The sequence below is a fragment of the Aphelocoma coerulescens genome, chromosome 3, assembly GCF_041296385.1.
Source record: "Aphelocoma coerulescens isolate FSJ_1873_10779 chromosome 3, UR_Acoe_1.0, whole genome shotgun sequence".
NCBI lineage: Eukaryota > Metazoa > Chordata > Aves > Passeriformes > Corvidae > Aphelocoma > Aphelocoma coerulescens.
In genome coordinates, this window is record NC_091016.1 from 5,088,774 (window position 1) to 5,114,531 (window position 25,758).

The window sequence follows — 25,758 nt, forward strand, 5'->3', positions numbered from 1 at the left end:
CTCCTCTCCACCACACTGCTTTGAGGGCAGGATAAGCACAGGAGGTGACTAAGAAAAGCAAGTCTACAGCCTCTGGAATCAATTTCTCATGTGGCTGTCAATGGGGACCACAGCTGGAAGAGCCCTGGACTTGTGAACTAAAGCAGCGAAGAAAATGTGCACACTCGATCAGCTTTATCACAAAAATAAAAAAATATTGTACCTAGGTGCCAAGTTGTCATATGTATAAGCAACTGACATAAGTCGCTGAATCAAACTGGTTCCCTGGACAAGTACAAGAAACACCTTTAAAAATTGAAGTCAAAAGAAAAAAAAAAAAAAAAAAACAAGTTAATATAACAACAAGCTTTTTGATCTGTTTTTCAATTATACACACTGTGTGAATCTAAATAAACCTACCTGTGCAGAGGAGGAAGAGCCAAAGGCAAATCACAGCATCTTCACAGTTAACAATTTACTGTTTTTATTAAAGCACAGTTAAAATCCCATGTTTCACTGACTAGGTCTAGATGCTAAAATTTCTGTTTCTCTAAGAAAGACAATGCAACTGAATAGGAAAATCAACCATTTATTCAATCCTTCCAGTAAAAACACAGCATTTTTTTAAAAGCATAAACTACTCACTGCCTTTTAAAAACCTTAGGCTTGAGGAGACAGGGTTGAGGATGAGGTTGGACACTTACATTTTGCCTATCTCTGTGATCAACACATTTTATTGACTACACATACACTTAAAAAATTCATCTTTAGAGAACCTGACAGACTACACAGAATTTTAAGCTCCAAGTCTGAAGAAAATCTTAAAATATTTAAATATCAAATCCACTGCAATCAAAAATATTAATCAACTGACAATTAAAAATTTAAAACCAGTTAGAGAAACCGACAGCAGCATTTACACGTTAAAAATTTAATACATTTGATAACTTCCCTGTATGACAGTAGCCCTGGTGATTTAGGGATTTGTTTTGTCAGAAATGGCTGACATTAATAGAATGGTTAAGGTCTTTCCAGGTATAACAAATGGGAAGTTTGGCTCCAGCTCAGAGTTCAGACCTGCACTTTCTGGCAGTCACAGCTGGTCCTGGGCCCAAGAAAGTCAATTTACAGTGAATGTTTCCCTGATGCCAAAATATTCCATGTGCTTGGCTTGCTTTAGGGAATCAGCATGCAGGAATCTGGCAGGAAGGTTTACAGCTGCAGGTAAGTTCACCATACACTCACTCAGATACCCCTAATGAAGTTATTTTAGTGTTTACTAAAGGAATCCAAAATGGATTTAGTGAGGACGAGGACAGCTCGTATTATAACCATGCTACCATAGGTTAATAATGATATGTTACTGTAAAAAAGGACTGACCAATTTAGGAAACAAAATCTAAGAAACAGGGACAAAGCACTGGAATTCTGAATTCCCAATTAATGTGTTCACCAATCATCAAAACACCTTTTGGTTGCCAGGTTTTAAAGCTATTAATATACTTTTTTAGAGAACAAGTAGGGTATCAATTAACATTACTGATATCAATTAGTCCTACTACCTTTTCCACTACAGTATTTTATACTAAAATGAGGACTTCACATTTACTCTTTCAGAGAAAGAGTCCTTTTGTAAAGCTCACAGAACCTCTGTCTGTCTCCTACCTCTGTCAGACGAGGGATATGAAGGCCCTTCACGTGGTCACTCGTCGTCTTCCTGGATTTGCCCGGCCACGTCCTTTTCCTGTGGCTCTCTGCTACCCCAGACCAGGCAAAGACATCGTGATAAGCCAAATCCAGATCTGAGGGATCCACTGCAAACTGGCAGATCAGCTTCAGCAAGCAAGCAAGACAGTCCAGCTGCCACTGGGAAGAAGGAGGAAATGAAATCTTGAGTTTTGAGGGATTTATTTTACACATAATTCAATGCCTACTATGGAATTTGCAACTGAAAGCCTCAGCAAGGTATAAAGGATAAAAAACCAGAAGTAAGTTGGATTTAGCTCAAACTAATGACAGAATAATAATGAAAAAGACATTATGTAAGAATGACTAATAATCACGCTCATTATTGAGAAGTGTCTTTTAACACCACAGCCACTGTGCTAATTGTCTCACTGACAGCAAGGGAAAATGGTATTTCTTGGCCTCTTCAAGGGAAAGATAACTAACAGATCACTGCTTTTAATACAGACTATAATAAATAATTTTCCAAATAACAACCTTCCCTAAAATAAGCAAAAAAAAGAGCAAAAATAAAGTATTCTGTTCTTGTTTGGCTACTTTTGAATCTTTAAAAAAGTGTGATCTGTTACTGTAATAGCAATGCAGCTGCAATCATTCCTGAGGAAGGAACCCAGGTTTTTGTCCCTCTAAGGTTCCGTGATCTATCCCCAAATACACAGAAAAACAGGAAGGGTGATTTTAAAACATAAAAAAGCAGAAGTGTATAATATATATATATACACACACACACACTTTCTTCTTTTAAATAAACTCTTCCAGGAATATAAAATATTCAAAAATCAGATGCTACTGGCATAGACTCTAGTGGCTTCAATCAGAGAATGAATCCATTTCACAACAGAAAAATAACTGTAACAAAGGGTCAAAGTATTAAAAGTCTTTACAAATAACAGGAACATTCTTCTGGAGAGAAAGGGTGAATAAAGACCTACCACAGTCCATGATTCCTGTTCTTTAGGCTCTAGGATTCCAGAATTGAAAATTTCCAGTAACTGTTGGAGCCCCCCAGCAGCAACAAACTGTAAGTATATTATGGCACCAATGTGAGATAAAGCAGACACAGAAATGTCACTAAGATCAGTCAGATACCAACGTAAGCTTTGTAAATTAATGAATAAATAAATTATAAACTAGTCAGCTGGATATTTAATGAAAACAAGCGAAATAATGGCTGCGACAAATTTACAGGCCTGATAACACAGAAAAACTTGCAAATCTTATCCCTAAATTTGAGATAAGAAAGTTTAAGACAGATGACGTTTCAAATGGGTTTTTATTTTATATCTCCCATGAAAAACTGTCTTAGGTATCATAGAATACTGTAGGAAAAACAAACCTTGCAGCTCCACGTGTTTTTACTGTTTTCTATTTGATCTTCACTTGAATCATCTGAGTCTGGGTAAAGATCACTATAACTTCCCTAAAGATAAACAAGATTAATTGTAAAAACAGCTAAAGAATGATAATATTATAAAATAAATCATTGATATATGGTGTTGGTTCAGAGGAACACAGATATTCTGTGCAAGAAAATTACCGTAGATTCACGTCTTATTCTCCTGTTGGGCTTTCCCAAAGCTTCAATAATTTCCAGGGCATACAAAAGCTTATGGGCACTTTTTATTCGCAGAAGGTCCTTCCAGCTAAAGCCATCATTACCCTTAAAAGAGCAAAAAAAGATAGAAAACAATTAACACAATTATATGTAACGCTCATCTACCTAAAAGTTAAGGCAGAAGATTTTTCAAGTGGCCTGGACAAATTATTTGGGGTTTAATTTCATCTGTTACCTGAAATTAGACAATTCCAAGTATGTTTCTATACATGATTAACAATTTGAATAATGAAAAGGCAACATTACTGCAAGCTAACATACACACAACTTTAAATTAGAGGAAAGCAAACGTTACAGTCTGAACTGTAACTTCCACCAAAATTTTGATGCATATGTGCATAAAAAGCTGTTATATCCAAGATCCGTTAGGATGTACTTTCAACCACTTTTAAAGAGGTTGAATAATATTTTCATCTGTAGGACACAAAATCAGCTATGCTTCCAACCAACCCATGCTGTGAACTTAGAGAAGAGAGTACAGAAGTATCACTATCACAACAGTCACAGTGTTAAAGCCAGGCTGCAGCTGAAGAAACTGCTCTTTGAATTCAAGCCAAAAGATTGTGATCATTAGTGCTGACTATTCTTTTCATTTATAAAATAAATTCTGAAAAAAAATGATAAAAACAAACTTTGGGAGCTAAGCTGACGTCTCTGTTTAGTTTTAGATTTATTAGGTTTACTTGTATCTCAGCACACTTAACATATTTACTATTTAACATTCCTATTTGTGGAAAATTCAACTAAAACACTGCGTGCTAAAAGATTCCTGTATAATAGAGATAAATATGTAAAACTTTGTTCACCTGCTCATCAGAAATATTCTGGAATGCCTGCAGCATATTAGGGCACGTTGGTAAGAGCATTAACAGTTCCCAGACACGTCTGGATAAGTTTTCTGCATGGAGATGGAGCTCTTCACACCTTGCACTCTGAAAAACCAAACCACAGCCATTCTTATTGGGAACTTCTTTGAGAAAGTGAGATTTCAAAGCCCAAAAATGTACTTATCCTTAATTAAGAAGCTGTTTCCTATCTAATAAATAATTAGGATACGATAGTTGAAGTCTCAACTTGTAAGAAAATAAGTTACATGATCTTTAAAATGTATCACATATTTTGGAATATTTAAATGCACATTAACCTTATAAATAAACAACAGGTTCAAATCTACTATGTATTATTTAATTTCCCTCAAGCTAATGATGGCATACAAGACAAAGCTTGAGTTTTTGCAATACAACCTTACAAACCTTTCTTCAAGCCACCTCCCATTGTGAGTCACCACACCTACTTAAATAATCAATATTGTTTTTTAAGAATTATTTTTACAGCTTCTACAGTATTTGGAACATTAAAACAATATCAGAACAATACTGCTAAGAAAGTAAGAGAAATGATGATAAAGATTTTACCATAAGTGGAAAAGCAGGCAATAAACATCTCCAGCAATTGACCAGAGTACACAAGAAGTAGGCTACACAGGAAAGCCAGATCCAATTAAGTAAGACTTAAATGTAATTGTTCTAATAAAATTACTCTAAATTACCTCACTGTCTTCCATAGCCACTTCTCCAGAAGGAGGCTTAAAAGAGGCCAGCATCTCTAACAAATCAAAAAGGGTGGTAAGATGAGGTTCTTGCAGGAGTAAAAGCATTGGAATGTTGTCCTTCTGAGGAGGAGGTAGGCAGGAAGCTGGGAGCTGGACACCTTCACCTTTCCGTTCTCTCCTGGGGGCACCCAGGGACACAAACACCATCTGGAACAGAGAGAGACAAGGTGCAGAGAGACAATTTTATGATAAGCCATGGAATTTTTTCACAAGGATCAGAATAAAAAACTTACAGATAAATGTTTATTTTGTAGTCAAATCTTTACTTTGCAGCACTTTCAACAACTGCCACAAATGAAGTTCGGGTTTGCCTTCACTTAAGGCATTCATGGTGTAGCTGAACTCCTTTATTCTGCCCCTGAGGCTGGGGAGACTCCAGTCCTGAGCTGGTATCACCCTCACATTGATCACACCCAGCCCCACACACAGGAACCAGCTGCAGAACACTAAAGCAAAGTACTGGTCACTGTTTCCAGTGACTGCTCGCCATGCTGGCAGTACCTGCATATCCTTAAACCCCAACTCGTGGAGCGTTTTTTCATCATAGTCAGTTGTCAGTTCATGCCCAGATGAAATCATTCTCACAGGTCCCATGAGGCCACCTAGGACAAAAGCTTATTTCAGAAAAATTCTGCAATCATAGCTTCAGTTTCATAGTTTGAATAGTACACCCTTCAGTAGCAAATAAAAAGAGGCAAAAACTGAATGTCATTTCCTTAAGAAAAGTGGTGATTACATTAAACTAAATTTACTTCCATCTATTAAGAAATAACCTTTTCAATCACAGGTCACCCAACCTTGTAGTGAAAAGTGTTTATAATAGAAATTTAAACACGCCTTCCATATTTTGTAGTAAATGACACTATGCCACAGAAGGACAATGGAAAATGATTGTGATCATCAACAAAATCCCCTTGTACCACACACTTGTAGTCAAGTCAAAGAAGCAATGATTAATCTCACTTAAATATAAGTTGGGAAGCAAAGAAGTCACACCCACTTGAGAAAGGAAAAACTGGGAACACCCTGCAAAGAATTCATCCCTGAACAAGAAACCTGACCAATTCAAAGATAAAAATTTCATTTGGTGCAGACAATCAAGCCTCTCTTCTTACAGCACACTTTGCCCAACATGACCACATGTTTCTAAAATCCCAGTTACAACAAAAATAAATATTTTCTGCTTAGTGGTGGAAAACAAGACAATTTCTTTACTAAAACTGCTTCTGATGAGTGGCTGGAAAAGGATTTTACAAAGAAGGAAATTAATGCATCCAAAATTCAGTCTGGTTTACTTACATTGTGTCTCACTAAAACATGTTTTTTAAAAGTTGTTAAACTGTGAAAAGCAAGTCTGAATCATGTTTAAACATATACTAACAGTGGTGCTGGATGGAGCTGTTCATGGACAGATTTTGTTCAGATAATTATTCATTACATGCTATCTCATGCTTACAATGAGAGAAAAACCAAGAAAACATAAAGATAATTCAGAAAACATTTTGAACAGCAGTAAGTGATAAGAATGCTGTAATATATAACATCAAGAGGATTTAGAAAACATCCTCCTGAAGGAAAAAGCAGGAATTCTCATTTACTCACAAACACATTAAGAGGGAACAACAACAGGATGCATATTTACTATACTAAGCAAGCAATGGCCATCTCAGGAGCAAGGTGACACTCCAAATGAGGAGCCTCAAAGCAAGGCAGAAGAATCATTTTTGCTACAGGATGACCATAAATTAAAAAGCAATTGCAGGAGTAAGAAAGATCTTCCACCTGACTGGAATACATGCATCTAGAGCATAAATTATGAATTTGAATTATGGCTTCAAACTCTAAATCAATGGCACAGCCAGAAGTATATGAATCAGATGAAATACAGAATAAGATATACAGAAATATAGAACTTTATCAAGTTGTGTGCAACAGTATCTCCAGTTTACAGAAAATAACAATTCAAACAACAAGAAAAAAAATAAACTGGGGGGGAAATCTACTGGATAGATCTAAGGACTTCTGACAGATGCATATTTTCTTTGCAATTTGAAATAAATGGTAGTGCTTAAGAAACAACCCTATTAATTAGATGTGAGGGTGGTACTAATTAGAACTAGAGCTAAAGAAAATAAATCATAATGCTTGCTTAGCTGGGATATCTGGGGGGAAAAAAAAACCCCACCATCATTTAAGTTGTAAAGGCAAAATTTCCAGGTAGAAACAGCTCACCAGGGAAATCCCCTTTGCGGCTGCTTTGGCCAAACTCCTGAAGCTGTGCTTGCTGATTTATCTGCTCCTTCTGCAAATTTTCATACCAATGTGTGACTTCTGCTCGGAGATCAGCCACCTGATCACTAGGGTACATTTCTATGGTCATCTGAAAGAAAACAGGTGTTTTATTTTCCCAAGAGCATGATGGAATTCCTAACATTTCACAGGGTAGGGTCTGCCAGGAAAAGGAATTTTAAACTCACCTTGTCAGGAAGTCCAGCTGGCTGACAGACAATCCTTAGAGGTAGCGACTGTTTGTCACTCAGGGCTTTCAAGTGACTGCTGATGCCAGTGCCTTCAATCTGCCACTGTCTCAGGTGATATGCAAACCTTAGGAAAAACATGGAAAAAGTGTTTTTGTCAAAGCCTATTTAACACAAATGTTTGCTAAACAATAAGACAAAGACAAAACCTGCAAATAATTGTTGGGGTAGTTTTTTTTCAAAATAAGAGGAAGTTATGACATCCTCACTATTTTTCTAATAAAATTAAAATAACTTTAAAGAAGTTTCTTTGGTGAGGGATGGGGAAATATGAACCACATCCACACATTCACACAAGAACAAGGGCCCACTCTGGTAACTGTTTAAACTTTATTTATTACCTTTCACCATTATTCCCTACTGGCTTTCCTTTGCACAAAGGAACCATTCCTTAAATTAGTATTAACTCTTAACACACTCATCATTATGGTAAGAGGAGTAGAAATAAATTCTGCATCCAAGTATGTCAACAGAGTTTTTTACCTTCTCCTGAAAGCCTCCAGGTGTGTTTTCAGCATTAAGAGCCCTCTTTCAATAATGGTCAGACTCGAATGAGAGTCTTGCTCCAGGTTACTCGAAGCTATCATCAGACTCTCCATACACTTGCTAATAAATTCCTGCTCTTTTTCCAGACCAGTTTTACCTGTAATACCAGTTTAAGTCAATTATATAGGCACAGCCTTGGAACAACACATTTTAATACTAAGAATAAAAAAAGAATAGTGCTAGGTATTCTTTAAAACACTTTAAACAGAAAAAAAAAGATAAAAATTAAAGTTCATACCGTTGATGTAGTAAGAGTTGATGTACTGGATGGCTGCTCTACTGACATCACCAGACTGTGCCCTCAAAGCAATGCCCCAGAACTGGTCCATTCCACACAACTGTTTGACAAAAGGAAAAACACAGCAACAAAACATTGCCTCATTATTTTACTTTTTTTCTGATCTGAGACATTCTTTTTGCCTCTTGACTCAATCACTAACAATATCTCATTTTCTCCACTGCTTGCACTGTCATCCCTGCACACACCCAATTACTACAAAACTCTAGGTTTCTCAGAAACACTTTCAAAGTCTGAAACATGAGGAGAACTGGCTGAAATTCAAAACAGCCAATTTTCATTTTTGACAAAAAGAAATACTTTCAAATGAAGCTGTAAAACCACAACTATAATCAGTATTCATTGCAAAAAAAAAATATCGCCTCAAATAAATTCAGAGAATATATTCTAAGTATAATTTTATTTATGAGGTAATTTCGCTGGATAAAAAACTTCTAAAGCACATAATACATAAAGTGAGACACATTTTACAACAGATTTCTAGTCAGAATTAAGTATGACTAATAGAATGTCACCTTACTCTTCTTCATTAGATGAGTAAATGTTACAAATCCATTCCTTGAACTCAACAGTAGATACATGTCAGTTATGTTAACAATATGATAAACTGCACAAAGAGATGCAGGCAATAGGTATCACTTTGTGGTTTTCTATCTTTGCCTTTAGAGACAAAATCCACACATGCCAGAGAGAAGAAAAGCAAGAGACAGAACTCAGGCTCACCTCAGAGTTGGAGCCACCATCATAAGCACTCGTAGCCAACCGAGCCAAATTACACAAATGCTGGAAGAGGTTTAGGCCAGTCATACTGATAGTTTCAGGTTTTAGTTGTGGCATCTAAACAAAATCAACGTGCTTTAGTATGCAAAAAAATTTCAGTGATGGAATAGAGAGCAATTACAGGGTATTTATTTCACTAGCACTGTTATTACTAATCACTGTTATTATTCATCATATTCAAATGTAGTAGAGCAAATAGAATTTGTTCTTGCAAAAGATCACACCCTGAATTTTAGACACAATGCAAAAAATCAACTATAATTGGCTTAAACAGTTCACCACTGATTTGAACAATGCAGAGGGGAAAAAAAAAGTCATTTTAACATCAGCTGCTTAACTTATCAACAGCAAAAGAATTTGTTAGCATTCAAAACCCTTATACATTACAAAACTAGACAAAAACCTGTGTAACCTTGGGAAAGAACTAGACTACATTAATTATTGCACAATCTATCCATTTTGTAATGTCAGCTGTCAAAATGGATGAATGGAACTCCTTGGAAAAGCTCTGCATATTTGTCTTTCTGGTGTCTGTATTGCTGAGATGTATAGGCCCCTCCCAAAAACAAAAGTCCATTTTTCAGTCAGGTTAAGCTGTACAGCATAAAGCAAACTATAGTTTTGGGCAGGTTTTTTTTTTCTAATTGAAATAAAAGTGCTACACAGCTGTGGATACAACACAGGGGCTATTTGTAAAGAAACACTCGAGTAAATAGTAGTGTGAAAAGAATTCCCACTAATCCATTTCCCTCCTCTCTCCAAGCAGAGAAAAATGTCTGCATGACAAGTGGGGCCCTCCTGGGCTACTGAAGAGATGATTTCCATAGAAACAATTTTAAATCCATTAAATAGTGTTGATAGGAATGAAGCATCTCTATTGGAATTACAGGGTTGCAATTAACTCTCTACATACCTTTTCCAAAAAAAGATGTTTGTAAGTCTCCATACCCATGGCATGCTGGTCTTTACTCCGGACTTGATTCAAGAACCAGTGTAGTGCATCATCATAACATTCAGAATCTTCTACTAAGCAGTGCCACAGGATGTCCACTTGTTCTAAACTCAACCCTACAATTAGGGAAGTATTTTTAACTACTCCTTTATAACACCAAATATTCCACAAAACCCAAGGATACACACAGAAAAATCAGAATATCTATGTCAGATCACAACACATAAATGTATTGTATGGTAACTTTGACTATCTGTCATGAGACCACTCAAATACCAATTGTAAAAAGTGTCATTCCTTTCTTCATAAAGAAAATTTATTTCTGACAGGATTAAAATTTAAGGAATTATTCCTTTTTGGAATACAGTACTTCTAAAAGATCTCTGGGAACATTATGGACACAAACCAAAGCCCATAAGCACATAATGTATTATCTTCCTTTAGTAATTACTATTCTATTATTTAGAAAAACCAAAGCACAGAGAACATGAAAATTTGTTCTCACAACAACTGCAACAGAATTTGAATTCCAGTGTTGGTTCTGTGCTTTTGCCAGAAAATCTTCCTTCTTTTGAAACTGTCTCAGAGATTATTTTAAATTGCATGTTTAAAATACTGTATTAAGCTGACATGGATTACTAGGAAGTATTTTTGCCTCACTCTGAGGTGCTTCTGTGGTAAGATAACCTCAAATACTCACTGAAATGATCTGGAGATCCCAGAGTTGAAAACACACACGTCAAGAATTGAAGACGAACCTGAACTTCTGCACTGTGGCTGTATCTAAATGTAAATTTGGATAAAAACAGAATTTGATTTGATTGTTTATTGTCATAATTCCTATCCTACTCATACACGTGCCTCTTAAAAGCATTCATAATTGCTCCTTACAAGTTTCTTTCTGAATTTCTAGTTCAGTGCATGGCCCAGACTCCAGCTGCAGATGTTGCAAAACCACCCCAAACAGTGGAATGACACAATAGCTGTCACTAGATAAAATCCTTTTTTTGTTGGGATTTGAGAAGGGGAATGGGATTGGGCTTTTTGGCTTACAGTCCAATTCAAGTGCATTATTTTGTCACCTGGCAGGAACTACTTAATTCTTTTCCCCCAAACTTGTAAAATGCTGGTATTTCTACTCAATTTCCGATTCCAGATGATACATATTCTTCATAAAAATATTTTCATAACTTATATAAAAAGATTACCTTTATTTCTGTTTACACACTAAAAGCTTGATAGTCAAGGGAGCAGAATAATTTATCATTTCACCTGAATCCCACCTTTCTAAGTAATTCCTCACTAAAGCAACATCTAATATAAAGGGTGAAGTTAGATTTGAAGAAGCTAAATTGGACCCATAAATAGCAACGTTTTTCAGATGTGGGTGCCCATATTGACTTTGACATCTGTCAAAACATGAACAGTCTCTTCCTTTGGGATTGGAGAGCTGGAAATTGTACTGCTTGTTTATATACACCTGATTTTAATCACACAGATTAGAAAGTGCAGCTGGATGTGTTAAACAAAAAAATTACACAAAGGCTAATGACAAATTTTAAAACTAAACCATTTGAATAGTGATATGGAATCACTTTAAATTAACTTGAATTTCTAAACCTTCACCTTTTATTTGCACACAAATATTCAACATGATGTCTAACAAAAATGACAGGAGTTGGGATTTTTTAAGAAAAAGGAGCTATTTAAAATGTTTTTACAGACCTTTGTCTCCCAAAACAGAAAATGTCCCTATAGAAAGTATTTACTTACAAGAACACATCAGAAGCAACGGAAGAAAGCAGAAATGTTTCAAACCATAAAATATCCAATGCTCCAAGTCAGCTGTGTACTTACAGTGCGTGTTTGTGTCGTCCCTCCCTGACTGCCTGGATGTAGTGTACCAAATTATCGAAGAAAAGTTTCATCATATTTAGTTCCTTTTCTGCCCACCTGTGGCAATTTAAAGGACAGAAAGTATTATGGTTTGCTTAAAAAGATCAGAAAAGCCACAGAAAGCAGACAGCTGTTATAGGAAAATGGCACACACACAACCCCAAAGTACACATTCAGTTTTCCATCTACCACAAATTCAGGAGCATTTCCCAGTACTGTACCCTCTTCTTCCTTGCAATTCTTAATGTTTCCTAATGAGATTTTCAGGCATAGGACTGACAGAACACTCCCTTTTGAGCCCATGAAAACTGTTCCTCATGGCCCTAATACAGAAAAAGTCTAACTCAGGACTGGGCATATGTTCAGCTGTCATGTCAAAAAGGCCAAGAAAAGTTCCTCATAATCACTGTCACTTTCCCAGAAGTTCTGTGAGTCTGTTCTCTACAGTTACACCAGGCAGTTGCATGGTTTGTTCTGCTAAGAAATGCTGTACTCCGTATTATCTTCAACTTCCCAAGGTTTTAATACACCAAAGAGCCCCCTACATGCCAGCACTGCTGGGACAGGGGCCTACTTACATTGTTATCCAATGTGTATCATAGCTGCTCCCAAATTGTTGGAATGTTCCAAACAGCTTGGGAAGAAGACGAAGTGAAACTACTACAGATCTAAGGGAGAAAGAGAAACAATGACAACACGTGACTGCTATAAAACTGAAATAAATGATTTAAAAATTCCTTTGAGAAGCTCAGGCTCTGTGAGCAAACTGACTAAAGGAAAGCTCTGTAAATCATAGATCATAGGATGATCTGGGCTGGAAGGGACTGCAAAAGTCTCCTCATTCCAGCCCGTCATGGGCTGGGACACTTTCCACTATCCCAGGTTGCTCAGAGCCCCACCCAGCCTGGCCTTGAACACTTCCAGGGATGGAGCAGCCCCAGCTGCTCTGGGCAGCCTGTGCCAGGGCCTCACTGCCCTCACAATAAACAATTTTCTCCTCGTATCTACTCTAAACCTAATCTCCATTTGAAGCCATTCCCCCTTGTCCTGTCACTCCAGGCCCTTGTAAAGAGTCGCTCTCCATGCTTCTTGCAGGCTCCCTTCAGGTAGAGGAAGGCCACAATTAGGTCACCACAAAGTCTTCTTTTCTCCAGGCTGAACAGTCCCAATTCTCTCACCCTTTCCTCACAGGAAAGGGGCTCCATCCCTCTAATCAACTTCTCTGGATGTGCTCCAATAGGTCCATGTCCTTCCCGTGCTTGTGAAATCTCCCATCAAGACAACCAAGAAGTTTTCTGAACCTGAACTACACATACCTCAAATTCTTTACATGTAACTCCCTGGACACACAGATGAGATTAATCTCTCAGCATACTTGTAGCTCATCTCACAAATGCAGTTCTCAGCAAAAAGGTAACACCACACCACAGCAGGCGATATCCAGCTATCAATTGTATAGTGAAAATACACCTGTACAATCTCACAGCTTTGGCTGGTATTAAAACAAGTCATCTGAGGTCAAGCTGTTCCTTCCCCACAGAAATGAGACCCCATTAAAGACTTGGTGGAAAAGAACTTGTCTGTTCCTCAGCCACTTGTATGTAAAATCTGAATATTGAGTTCAAAATGCTTATGGCCAAGGCACCTGACCTTGCACTCGACTGACTGAGGTGCAGACCTGATTTTACCAAAGGCAGGAAGGCAAAAACCTCTGGCAGAAGGGAGGACAGACAAATACAACAAAATGAGAAATTCAGGAAACCAAGACACAAAAAAAAATGGAGCATCAGAAATATCCACAACACTTTGGAAACTATTTTTATTCTTTTGCTTTTGCCTAGTTTACGTTGTCTTCCTGTAAAATGAAATAACTATTACAGCCAACTTGGATTTCTGGTATGTTGCAGAAATAAGATACTTATAAAACAGATAATTTATAATTAAAGTTACCTGTTGTTTGCTAAATTTTCTAAGCAGCCTTCAATAAATCTCATTCGAATCTGTCTGTCAGTGAACCAGCACACTAAAGAACAGAGCAGCTTCTCTGCCTCATTTATTAACCCTTCAGAAAGATGAATCTACAGCAAGTAGAAAGAAAAGTCAATGAATACTATGCATTTATTTTCTTTTAAAAAACAGTGTTTTCTGGTATTCAACTTACTGCATCTTCATCCTGGACCAGATCCCACAGCAGGGTATTTCCTTTCTTACAAACATTATCCAAATTAATGTCCGTCACTGCATTGCTGTTATATTGATGTTTGTGAACTGCTGGTCCTGGACAGAATATAAAGACCATTAGTGAGTAAACAGGAGGAACCATCTGAATTGAACATTACTCCCTAAGTGCACAAACAACAACACGTTTTATTTGTTAACTTGGCTATTTCAAAGTGCAACAACACTGTAATTGTAGCCTTTTTCCACATATGGGTTCTTAAAAGACCATACAAGAAGCCAACAGGGCAGTTGGGCCAATATTTACACTGCTTTTGGCTAATGGCAAAGTGCAATTAAAAACAGCACTGAAGAACTGCAGATGCAATTGCTTTTTAATTTAATTCATACTGTAATTAAAATGTTTCTTAAGCCTTTCTGTAGTGCCGTGGTCCAAAGGGAGTTATCTCCATAACCACCCTGGCTGGAATGCAGGAAAGCAGCACATTTCAATAAATTCCCCTCCTGCTACAAGATTCCCTCCATCCAACTGAAAACCAGGAAAAACAAACACCATTTTTCCATGTGCTAAAGCATCAAAGTGCAGGATTTTAGAAACTCATCATGTTTTCATAAACACTGATAGACATTTTCCTTCCTCTCTGTGCCCACAGCTGGCACCATTCATTGATCTACTATTTGATACTATTTTCATGCAACAGCAAAGTCAAGTAGAAAATTCAGACTGCACACAGAACACTGTAATTATCTGCACATGCAAAACTAGGGGTGTCAAAAATAATCTGCACTGAAGGCCTCATGCTCAACCAGTAATTTGAATCTTCAGTTAGATGAGTAATATCTATGGAAAATAATGAAAAAAACATGCTGATTTATAGATTTATGAAGTTTTAATAGTTTATTCAACTCTGCAGTGGAGAAAAAAATCCCAATGTTCAATCTCAGGCTGAAATTATTATTATAAAAACTTCTTACTCAATTATTTCAGGGAAATACATAAACAGCACTGGGTTTGCTGTCTGCTGGATGAGAGCAAACTTGGTTCTTCCAGGCCAGTGAACAAAACCATGAACCCTTCATCAACCCTGCTCTCCATTATGTTTAAAAAGAGGGTAAAAGAGAAAATAAAGCTGCCAAAACAGCATATGGAAAGATGATATAATTCTTGAGAAGTGTTTTAGTAGCATCTTAAATTGCACCCTGAAGTAAACTAGAAGATTTGGCAGTGTAAGATGAAATAGCATCAAATGCCCTTTACAGCAAGCTCCCAAAAGCATCAAGTCAAATTTTAAGTCACTTTTCCAGAATTCTCTTCTCTAGAGCCCATTATGGTTAATTCATTTATAGGTTAATTTATGATGTCAAATGTACAAACTCACAGTAATATGCACCCACCAGAACAAAAACTGCAGAAGGTTTCAGAGGGGAAAATAGAAAGAAATCTTGCTTTCAGTACCACCTTTCTTTACACTTAAATAAGCTATTAGAAGACACAACGTACTAGGTTCTTTTGTGCCTTTATTTGTTTTAATTTGCATTAAAAGCTCCAGAAGAAATGGGAAGGGGGTGGGGGATTAAACAGATAAACACAACTAAACACAAATGAACGTTTCTGTGTTCACTAATGAACACACATTCAAAAATTAATCTCTTGGAGAAATGTTAAGTTCTCAGCAGTCATCATGGTTTTTTAGGACAGATACAAAAAATGGTTAAAATAATTTCATTATTTTATTTTAATTACTGGAGACTAATTCAGAATTACAAACTAGGTCTTTCAGGTTTTATCACTCTTACCTTGACTCAGATGTTCATGATAGATAGAGGCCAGGTTAGGGAGGTGCTGCTGAAGATGAGATGTTAGCTCAGCATGGGAATTAATCTGAACAAGCTCTTCTTCACAGCCAGACTCTTCCCCATCAAAATCTGCCATATTTTTCTCTGATTTTGCACTGACTTGAGAACTACTGCAGCTGACATCATCTGCACTAAGCATATCATCGACCATATGCCTGTAAAAGAAGTATATCAGAATGGACAATATCAAAGAGGAACTTGTTTAAAGCAGACTACAAGTGAGCAGACATCTCCCTAAAGCTAAAGTCAGGATGAATCATCTGTTTGAACAGCAGCCCTTGTATGAACTAGAAAAACAATTACAAATAAATAAACTGAAGGCCTCACTAGCATGTTGACTGAGTTGGCTTCTTAATGTTAACTAAATGCAGCATTTTCCAAAACATTCTTAACATTTTCTTAAATGCTGTCTTATTTATTCAACAGCAAAACTTAAGTGAAACCTTTAATCAGATGTTAACAAATCAGATTTCTGTGTAACTGTCTGTGATAGCATGATAAATGTCTGTGATAAATGATGTCATTTCTGCAAGACAAAATTATCCTGAGCTACAGCAAAATGTCCACACACCAATTTCTGCCCAAATGGAGGATTCTGCTACCACTTTTATTTCTGTTATGGAAGGAGCCAGAAGAAATGCCAAGCTACCTACCCATCATGGTGATGGTGGTGGTGGTGATGGTGGTGGTGGTGCTGTGGCCCAATGAACTGTCGACAGTTAAATAATTCATTCCCAATAGTTTCCCCGAGGAAGTCCCCTGTGTGAGTTATACAAGAATCTTGAGAGCCTTGTGAAATGTGAGCAGTGCTCATTTCCCCTGTCATGTCGTGCTCTGCATCCTCAGCATGAGAACAAGCATCGAGCATACGGATGCGATTGTCCACCGGCGGCACCGCGTCCGTGTTAAAAACATGGTCCTTGCCCGCCCCGTTACTGGCACCGCTCCTCTCCGGTGCCCCCTGGGCATCTCCCAGACAAATGCCCGCTTGTGATTCCAGTTTTCTGCCTCGTAGATCTGTGCTCCTACTGCTTTTCTGGGGGTTGTGACTCCTGTCTTCTTCCTCTTCATCCTCCTCCTCTTTGAGAGCCTCGATATCTGCGATGTCTTCCGACTGCACCTCGCTGCCAGGGCTGCCGGCGGACTGGCTGGCGTGACTGGAGTTGGCCTCGTTGCTGGATCCATCACTGTGGCCACTGCTGCTCCCAGGCCCACTGCTGCCATCCTCACCACTGTTGGCTGTCTCATCAGAGCTTCCTTGCATGGATTCCTGAAATTATTTCGGGGTTTTTTAAGATTGGTGGGAAAATAAAGGACCACTGGAAATACATAATTAATATCATCATCATCATCGTTCAAACATCATTCTTCCTTTAGGAGGAAATGTGTCACATCTACAAGTTTCAATTCACACTTTCTCAATTTGGTTGCTGATGACAAAATGCTCTGAGCAAGATTCATATTTAATAATTGATTTTTTGCATTACCTTGTTGCTAACAGGGTGTATGTGCAGACTTTGCACGTGCTAAGAGTCCCAGTGTGACACAGAAACGACATCTTGCAGTCCCTTACTAAGAGATTAACCTAACTGAAACACAATTTAAATGCAGGAATACGTTTGTCTGAAGTGGTTTTGAAACAAGTATCGATTAAAAAATCATTTTATAGCTAATAACAGGCAACTCAGTAAGAGAATTCCCAGACTCAGACTCTCACTCATACCTCTGTGTCCGAAAGTCGCTGCTGGACATGTTTTGTTCTGTTAATCAGCTGCTCCTCCATTTCAATGTCACTGCCTCCACTCTGATGGGTGTCACTGTTGTCACTACTTTGAGGGCTTGCTGCTGGTGACCCTAATTCAAAACCACATTTCCCAGTTACTCTGTGACAGGTAATTACTGGAATGTAACAGCATTGCATAAATCTGCCTCAAATGTTAAGCATTCTTCCAGCAAACAGGGATATATAACTCAAACAATCTGTGTACCTAAACAGTAATAATTTCATTTAGAACACTGAGCATTTTACTACAAAGTTTGTATTTTGATGTCTCTTCTTGCCACAGTTACACAAATTTCCTAGGTTCTACTCAAAATATCATTTCATTTGACTTCTCATAAAAACAGAATTTCAAATTTACTCTAATCCTGCTCAAATTCAAAAGCACTGCAGTATCAAATTGTGGTGTACAACTAAAACGATACTTACAAGGGGAAGGGGCTGCTCTTCTGAGCTCCTCTTCTTCTGAAAGAAAAAAGCAGGATGGAAAAATAAGTGACTAAAAATCGTTTTGTCAGCATATAGTTGTCCATAATTCACAAAAACCAGCAGTAGGAAGAGAAAGGGAAGCTACAGTAAAATGGCTTGGCAGCACCTTTAGTAATGACTGTGGGGAAAGACACAGTCAAGTGAAAAACAAAACAACCAAATCAGAAACAACATGCAATACCAAAAACTAGGTAAAAAGCAGGTAAGCTTTTGTAAGATTTTATGTAGCTATTATGTTACAGATGTGCAGTAGAACAAGAATAGTTAACTGATGAGTTAGGGATCATCATCCGAAATAAGAAGAAAAGAAGAAAGAAAAACACAGACTACTTTAGCTATACAAACAGAATGGATCTGAAACACAAAGCTTTCCAAATGCACTCACAGACTTTTAATGCTTTCATCTACAGCCTCAAGTTCTGCTGGAAAAATATGCCAGCATGACACTTTTGAAAAATACTTAAAGGAGGAAGTTCTATACCTGCTTTTTGTCCAAACTCAACAAGGAGACTATGAAAATTCCAAATTTAACTCCCAGATCTACCGGAAAACCACGCACCTTTTTTGTTTCCCATGGGCAGGTTGGTACTCAGTAAAGATGCAAAGGAGCTTTGCTTTGACAGCTGAGCTTTAGCTGCCAGTGCATTATTCCACAGGGCTTTTATCAGCATGGATGCCAAATACAAGGTCTGGAAAGAAAACCAGGGAAAAGTACCATTAAGCAGCAGGTTTTGGATATAAAGATCCACTGTTCATCTTTCTCTATGTCAATATTACAGCCCACCAAAATAAACTCATCAAAATAAACAAATCAACTAACTAATGTTGTGTGAAACACATTCTAACTTCAGACAGGAAGTTAAAATCTTCTGTCAGTGGTTATGAAGTCTTTGAAAATCTCTAAAGATTAGACTTCAAAAGCCAGAAAAGGTGTACTTGAAGAAACATGACAACTTTACTCATAGAGTTCTCCCTTTGTGCATTAGTGAATATTCCTTTTATTGCATTCCTTCAGGAAGACAAATCCATAAGAGTTGTTTAACACTCTCATTTACTTGCTTTTCTCATGACAGCGATTCTGTTGGCCTTGTCTTTACCTGTTCAGTGTGAGCACTGGGATGAAGAGTTGAGACAAGGTTAAGAAGGTGTCTAAGCGGGACAGGGTCCAAGTTTTTGATCAAAGAAGGAAACAAGTCGTGTATGTAACGACTGCAATGCTTCAGCTACAAGGTACAGACAGAGAAAGTAAAAGGAACAGCAAAATAAACAAATCAATCACATATTGCAGCAAATAAACATATTTGTACAAATTCTCAGGAAGCAGTTGTTGAATGATTCCAAACGCCAGCAGATGTGCAATTTTGACTAAAGCTATTTTGACACTGTAAAGTCTGCAAATGTACCAATCAAATGTAACAGTTCCTTCCTTAGTTCTAGTTCTGAGAGATTAGGTGAAAAGAACTGGAAGTTTGTTTTGTGTTTGAACTTAAATACAACTTCTAAAATATTCGTTTATATGGTAAATCTTGAGGGAAGCAGTATTTGCAATGATTACCTTATTAGCAGTGGTAAATACAAATGAAGACTACTCAGGAAGAGACTGTGTGAACTGTGTGAGGATTATAAAGAATTCTTTTGTCTTTCCAGTAATGGATGTCAAAAAACATGACAGTGTGTTCAGCTAACTACTCTATTTCCACATTAAAGTACCAGGGCTCCTGGATGATTCCTCTTTGGGTAAATGCTGCTTTTCAGAGTCACTTAAAAGAGTTTCATTATGTTTGTTAGGATGTTGTTATTCAAAAAAAAAAATAATGGTTACAGGAAACTTCTAGAAAAAAAATCTTACATTGGTTACCACACATGCACCTCTAAAGAGGTTTTTTTCATTCTTCATTTATTTAATCTTGCCTTCCTGGCATGAAAATACCTGTGTCAGCAATTTACCATGTACAGGATAGTACAATCCAACTTTCACAGGATTCACAGCAGAGTGAAATCACGTGGGGTCTATACAAGGAAGCATTTAAACATCTTGAGATAACTTCAACTTAGGGAAGATGAGTTTTTGTCTAAAAGCACATTTAAAAAGTGGAAAATACACTTTAAGGTCTTCTATTCTTTTAGTCTAAAGGTGTCAGGCTTCTAAACAACATTGGAGGTTCAAGCCTCTGACAGGAAGTAATCAGGATGTACTTAATTCTGATATCAAACATATTTTGAAAATATCACTCTGCCAAAATGAACACTTAAACTGTAAAAGGATTATTATTTTTACGTAATTATATTATTCTGAAAGCAGTATAAAATATATTAAAAAATCCAGAGATCTAACACTGTGTGAGATGCTGTGTGGAAACATCAAGGAAGTGAAAATATTGTTCTAAAAATGTAGTGTGAAATAAGTAATTATTAATTACTCTGATACAGAAAAATGTTGGAGCAAATGCTGTTCCAATGAGCATTTACTAACATTCCAGCTGCATGTTTTAATGACAATGGACCACACTGGTTTCAGAATGTGTGTTCAGTACTACTTGATTGAAAGAAATTACAAAGAAATATTGAACACATTAAAGACCCTCTTTAAATTCTACCCTGTGTAACAGTGTGTTCCCTAGGCCTGCTCAGGCCTATTGTATTCAAACCCCTAAATAAAAAATGTCACAACCTAAAATAACAAGCACAGCGATCCATTAAAAGTAGCACACAAATAAATCTTCCTGAAGGCAAAAAGCCTATCAGAGTTTCCAGCTTTAGCAAGCAAAAAATAAAATTTCAGTGCCTTCTATAGATTTTAACACCAGCAGAGGAGCACAGCTGTAAACTTCACTGCCACAATTTTCACCTGATTGCTCCCACCAGGAGTACCAGAAATGGAAGCTACAATACACAGGAGCAAGGCAATTTTGCACAATAGTAAAAATATTGCAACTACCCTCCAACCTTCATCCCCATTCTGGGTGAAAACACTGTCCTTGCTATACAACTTCATTTTTTTCCTTTAAAAAAAAGTAGCCAGGGTGATTTTGTGCATCTAATAAATAACCCAGTAACTTGACATTTTGGTCAGCAAAATCCTCAGGCAGCCAAGAAAACGCAAAAAACCTCAACTTTAGGAATGTGAAACAAAATCAACTTATTTTATATTGTTTTTCTTTTTTCACTCCTGCAATTATAAAAATGTGATATATACCTGTGCTGCAGCCCAAATACAGTCTATATGTTGAGTACTAAGTCTCCCTTCAGCTGCAAGAAAATTCAGAATCACTTGGCACTGTTTGATGATCTGCAAAGTGAGAACACAGTGAGGAAAGATTTACTAGAACAACAAGTTAATGCTCCATGTTTATACCAAATTAACAGTAATTAAATACAAACCTCAATATGTAAATTTGGTCCAAAAATGTGCTCAACTACATTGTTGCTGATAAGCCAGTCTGCAAGTTCTTTTGCAATTGACCTGGAGATGAAAAAAGAGTGGAAATATAAAATTACCTGCCTGTAATATTTACTCTGTGCTCTTCCCTAGCATAGCACATCCTGCAAGTTGATATCTGCAGTTGTAGTGAGGGCACAAAAACCTTCTGAACACAAACCATAGTCAATGTTCATTTTTCCAAGCAGGAAGCAAATGGTTTCCATATTTCTTTTCTTTAGCTGGAAGACTAATGCCAAGTATCAACATTTCCCCTCTGGATCATCAGCAAACATAACCAATCATTCTACTAATTTTATTAGTTAATGCTCAACAGACCACGTGCAAACAATTCCAAAGACCTCACAGGTAAGATTTTGACACTGCTATTTAATCCAAGTTTATAATGAAATTCCAAAGTACTGAAATGTAGTTAAAGGTGGGAGTGACAGAAATTATTTTCTAAAGAAAGCCATGTACATAATTTTAGATTCTCTTACACAAATAGCAACTCTCCCAAACCATGTTTGCCATGGTCATACTTACACACGTGCAGCACACAGATACTTCCAAATCCTCATTCTGCTTCATCCATAACCACAGGGAATTTACCCACTGCCATTCCATAAGCAAATATTCAAACTGACCAGGATAAGGAAACTGAATTTTCCAAAACAAAAGTTGAACTTCCAGAAAGCACTGCCCTGTCTGGAAAGCAGTGCATAAGCTCCTTTTTATTCCTTCTCTTCAAGCAAACGTTTGTTTAGCCCCATTTTGGCACCAAAAGCAATTACAGGACATCAGAGTATTTAAAGCCCAGCCTTTGGTTTAAAAGGCCCTGGAATAACAGTGCTCTGTTTCACAGGGAGGAGAGGATGGAGGGAGGGATGACATAGAGAACTTGAGGAAGAGTTATTTTTACCACTTCTCTCCATGTCACATTTATGGTTACTATTAAAATCCAGGACTGCCCAATTTTTATCATGCTCAAGAAGGAAACAGGATTCTTTAGGTAAAAAGAGATTGCCATTGCAGGCTTTCCAAACAGGATTCACTATTCAGGGGCACTATTCAGGCTGCCAGTGCTTCGATTGTTTTGAATTGCCTGATCCTCGTGGTTGAACTCAAGGAGCAAAGTTCCTGTTACTCCACATCATTTCCATACTGTTCTCTTCTAATTCCAGGACATGGGGAATCAAATATTCTCACATTGTTCAAAGATAATGTCCTGTAATTTAAGTCATTTAAGTAATAACTGGCTTGCAAGGTACAAAAGTTTGCCAACAGTTATCATTTACAGCTTATCAATAAATTAGTTCTCACACTGTAAAGTCAGTTTGACAGGGGATCTGCTCAAAGAGGGATTGAAAAGATAAGCTACATCTGTTCCATGAACCCAAGATGTCCTTAACTTCCCACAGCCTCATTTCAAAACCAACCCAAAACCCAACTATCCCCAATACCCAGAAGATGCCCACCCAACCCGAACTTCGGCACATGCACGTTTCTGACTCAGCCAGGGCTTGGATTTCTGTCTACCAAAGTCTGAAGAAAGGCCTTTCCTTTCTTCCTGGATCTGAATTTTTCAAGGTGTAGCTTTCAGAAGGAATCCTAGATAAACAAACACTGCCAGGCTCACTAGGCAATGCCAGTATGAAAGGACATATTCCTCATGGGGTCTCTTTATCCAAACACTCCTGCTCATGGCACAATATCCATTAGGCTTTGTAAGCAGTCATATGTTGCATTTTAACCACTCCAAAGGAAAGAACAAAAGCTCTCCTCTGGAGTGAGTTCCTTCACATTTTATTAAATTACCATGGCAGTTCTGTCTCTAATTCACACCATGTTTCTTCTGAAAAACCACAGATAATTCTTTTGAAGGAATGCCTTTTTTAATAGATGTATTCTCAGCAGTAACAAACTCTACCCTTCTGGTGAGCTCAACTGTGGTAAAACGACATCTCAGATTTCTGAAGGTACATCAAATGTTCATTTGATATGGATTTGTTGAGGAGGACCAAAAACAAGAGGATCCTTGTGCAAAGCAGAATGAAGCCCTTGTGCTTCCCAGAGAGAACTGTTCCTCCCAGAAACTGAGGGCTGAGAGCACAGCAATCACTACCTTTTAAAATGATCAAGTTATTACTCCCACAAAGTATTTTGCTCTCTGATTTACTAAGGAATACATTTACACTATCAGATTCAAGGATTCATCAAAAAAGCTGATTTCAGTGCAAATGAAGGATGTCTGACTTCTTTCCTGAACACTTCCACTTCAGGAAAGGTTTTCTTGAAAAAAATTACTCTTTCCTATTAAAGGAAATGGCAAGAGTAAAAATCAGGTGTTATGATCAAAGCACAGATGTGCTTTTCCCTCTCACATGAAAGCAGCAGCACAAGGAATGGTTTTACAAATTAGACATCCAGCTCAGACATACCTTAGGAGTAAGAGAATTCACCTTGGGAGTAACACATATTAGCTGTTTTTCATGGATTTAATAATTGGATAGCAATAGGAAAAGTCATTTAAAGAACTTGATACTCTCTGGGGGTCTGTGTTGTGGCTGAGGGAGGAGAAGAGAATAAAAAGGCAAAGGTAGCAGCTACTCTGGTTTAATTGTCTCTAAGTCTCTCTCACACTGGAAATGTACACAACACTTAATCCATTTCTCCCTAGAATTTTTCATGTAAATTCACTGATAATTCATGTCTGTCAAAAATAACTGGTTTACTTCCAGGAAATGAAATTCAAGCATTTTTGACATAAGTTTCCCCAGGCATTCCATGAGAGTGCAAGGAAGAGAGTGGGAGCTGAGCAGTTGGTGATATAACCTGATGTTTGGAACTGCACTTACAAAGATGGGGAGCAGAGCCTGATTTTTGTTCATATCCTCCAGTTTATGCATTTTCCTGGTAAGTCAAAGAACACCTCTCTATGAAAGGACTGGGTTAAAGTCCTAGAAACATTTACATCTAAAGCTGTGGTGCAATACTTGGTACCCACATGATGACCCAAATCCAGGAACAAATCCCACAGCAAAGTAACCCCCCCTCAAAGGAAACCTTATTTATTCAACCAGTCAATTCCCCATGAAGCAACAAAAACACACCAGCTCAGAGCTGGATGAAATACAACACCGAGTCCTCAACATCACTGAGAAGCAGAATATAAAAGCTCCAACGAAAAACTGCAGCTCTGTAACTGGCAGCTTGCAAGGGAGGAACACTAACACCTCTTGACAACATCACTGAAATAGGATCTACAACACAACAGATGTGAAACCCTGATCTCAACTATTTAGGATCAGAAATGAGAAGAGGATACAGAAGGCACCTTCCCAACACACATTCAAGCACATGTTTTTGCTTCTGAGCACAAATTTTCCTCTTTGATGCTCTGCAGGCTCTGAAACCGCCACTCTGACATCATCTGGAATATTTGTTTAACTACTGTGTGGGCCACAAGAAAGAAACATTAGTGAGCTGAGTGAAAAAATGCACTTTTTTTTTCCCCAGAGAAAATCTGGAAAGATCCCTGAAATTTGGTAGAGAGAGAGGAGAAGAGGTGTTTAAATAAAGCTGCCAGAAACTGAAGTCGGTAAGCTTAGATAAAAATTGAGAAAGCAAGAGTTAACATAAGGTAAGAAACTGCAGTGAAGGGAAAAAAGCAACACAGAACTTGCAGTTGAGTACCTCAATAAATAAGGAAAGAGAGGGAAAGAAAGGAGAAGAAACAATCCAGTTCTTTCTGTTCACAGGTGAAAGGAATTCTGGACACCTGAAAGTGATCTGTAGAAAGCTTTTTAAGTGAGGGTAATCAAGGTTTTTAAATGAGTCAGGAAGTTGTCTCAGTGTCAACCTGGAAGCCGAAACCTGAATACTTGGCTGCCTGCCAAGAGAAGAGTAAAACAAAATCTCTCTTTACACATGTTATTTCCAGAAGCTGACAGTATCCTCACTAAAGAAAAAAACAACACTTTTTCCTCTTGTGGTCCAAGTAACACCACCAAAAAAAAAAAAAAAAAAAAAAGTATCTCTCACTTCCTGAAAAGCATCATCATTTTTCACTGTG

General features: G+C 37.5%; 1 protein-coding gene across 7 annotated transcripts in view; it reads right to left on the bottom strand.

Moving 5' to 3' along the window:
- The window catches only part of USP34 (ubiquitin specific peptidase 34), a 112,218-nt gene that overhangs the window by 42,598 nt on the left and 43,862 nt on the right, over nucleotides 1-25,758 (bottom strand). For 6 of the 7 annotated variants that reach the window (XM_069008931.1, XM_069008934.1, XM_069008933.1 and 3 more), the window contains exons 9-35: nucleotides 21,647-21,728; nucleotides 21,462-21,554; nucleotides 19,363-19,488; nucleotides 18,825-18,954; nucleotides 18,206-18,241; nucleotides 17,720-17,850; nucleotides 16,650-17,266; nucleotides 15,937-16,151; nucleotides 14,123-14,238; nucleotides 13,912-14,039; nucleotides 12,540-12,629; nucleotides 11,923-12,018; nucleotides 10,766-10,848; nucleotides 10,027-10,181; nucleotides 9,057-9,170; nucleotides 8,274-8,373; nucleotides 7,973-8,132; nucleotides 7,430-7,556; nucleotides 7,185-7,332; nucleotides 5,454-5,554; nucleotides 4,890-5,099; nucleotides 4,147-4,272; nucleotides 3,263-3,385; nucleotides 3,062-3,145; nucleotides 2,658-2,744; nucleotides 1,645-1,845; nucleotides 203-285 (exon numbers count right to left, since the gene is read on the bottom strand). In XM_069008931.1, the coding sequence (XP_068865032.1) occupies nucleotides 203-285; nucleotides 1,645-1,845; nucleotides 2,658-2,744; nucleotides 3,062-3,145; nucleotides 3,263-3,385; nucleotides 4,147-4,272; nucleotides 4,890-5,099; nucleotides 5,454-5,554; nucleotides 7,185-7,332; nucleotides 7,430-7,556; nucleotides 7,973-8,132; nucleotides 8,274-8,373; nucleotides 9,057-9,170; nucleotides 10,027-10,181; nucleotides 10,766-10,848; nucleotides 11,923-12,018; nucleotides 12,540-12,629; nucleotides 13,912-14,039; nucleotides 14,123-14,238; nucleotides 15,937-16,151; nucleotides 16,650-17,266; nucleotides 17,720-17,850; nucleotides 18,206-18,241; nucleotides 18,825-18,954; nucleotides 19,363-19,488; nucleotides 21,462-21,554; nucleotides 21,647-21,728 (3,762 nt within the window). The remainder of the gene's footprint in view (nucleotides 1-202; nucleotides 286-1,644; nucleotides 1,846-2,657; nucleotides 2,745-3,061; nucleotides 3,146-3,262; nucleotides 3,386-4,146; nucleotides 4,273-4,889; nucleotides 5,100-5,453; nucleotides 5,555-7,184; nucleotides 7,333-7,429; nucleotides 7,557-7,972; nucleotides 8,133-8,273; nucleotides 8,374-9,056; nucleotides 9,171-10,026; nucleotides 10,182-10,765; nucleotides 10,849-11,922; nucleotides 12,019-12,539; nucleotides 12,630-13,911; nucleotides 14,040-14,122; nucleotides 14,239-15,936; nucleotides 16,152-16,649; nucleotides 17,267-17,719; nucleotides 17,851-18,205; nucleotides 18,242-18,824; nucleotides 18,955-19,362; nucleotides 19,489-21,461; nucleotides 21,555-21,646; nucleotides 21,729-25,758) is intronic. The other variant, XM_069008930.1, reaches the window with a different exon arrangement.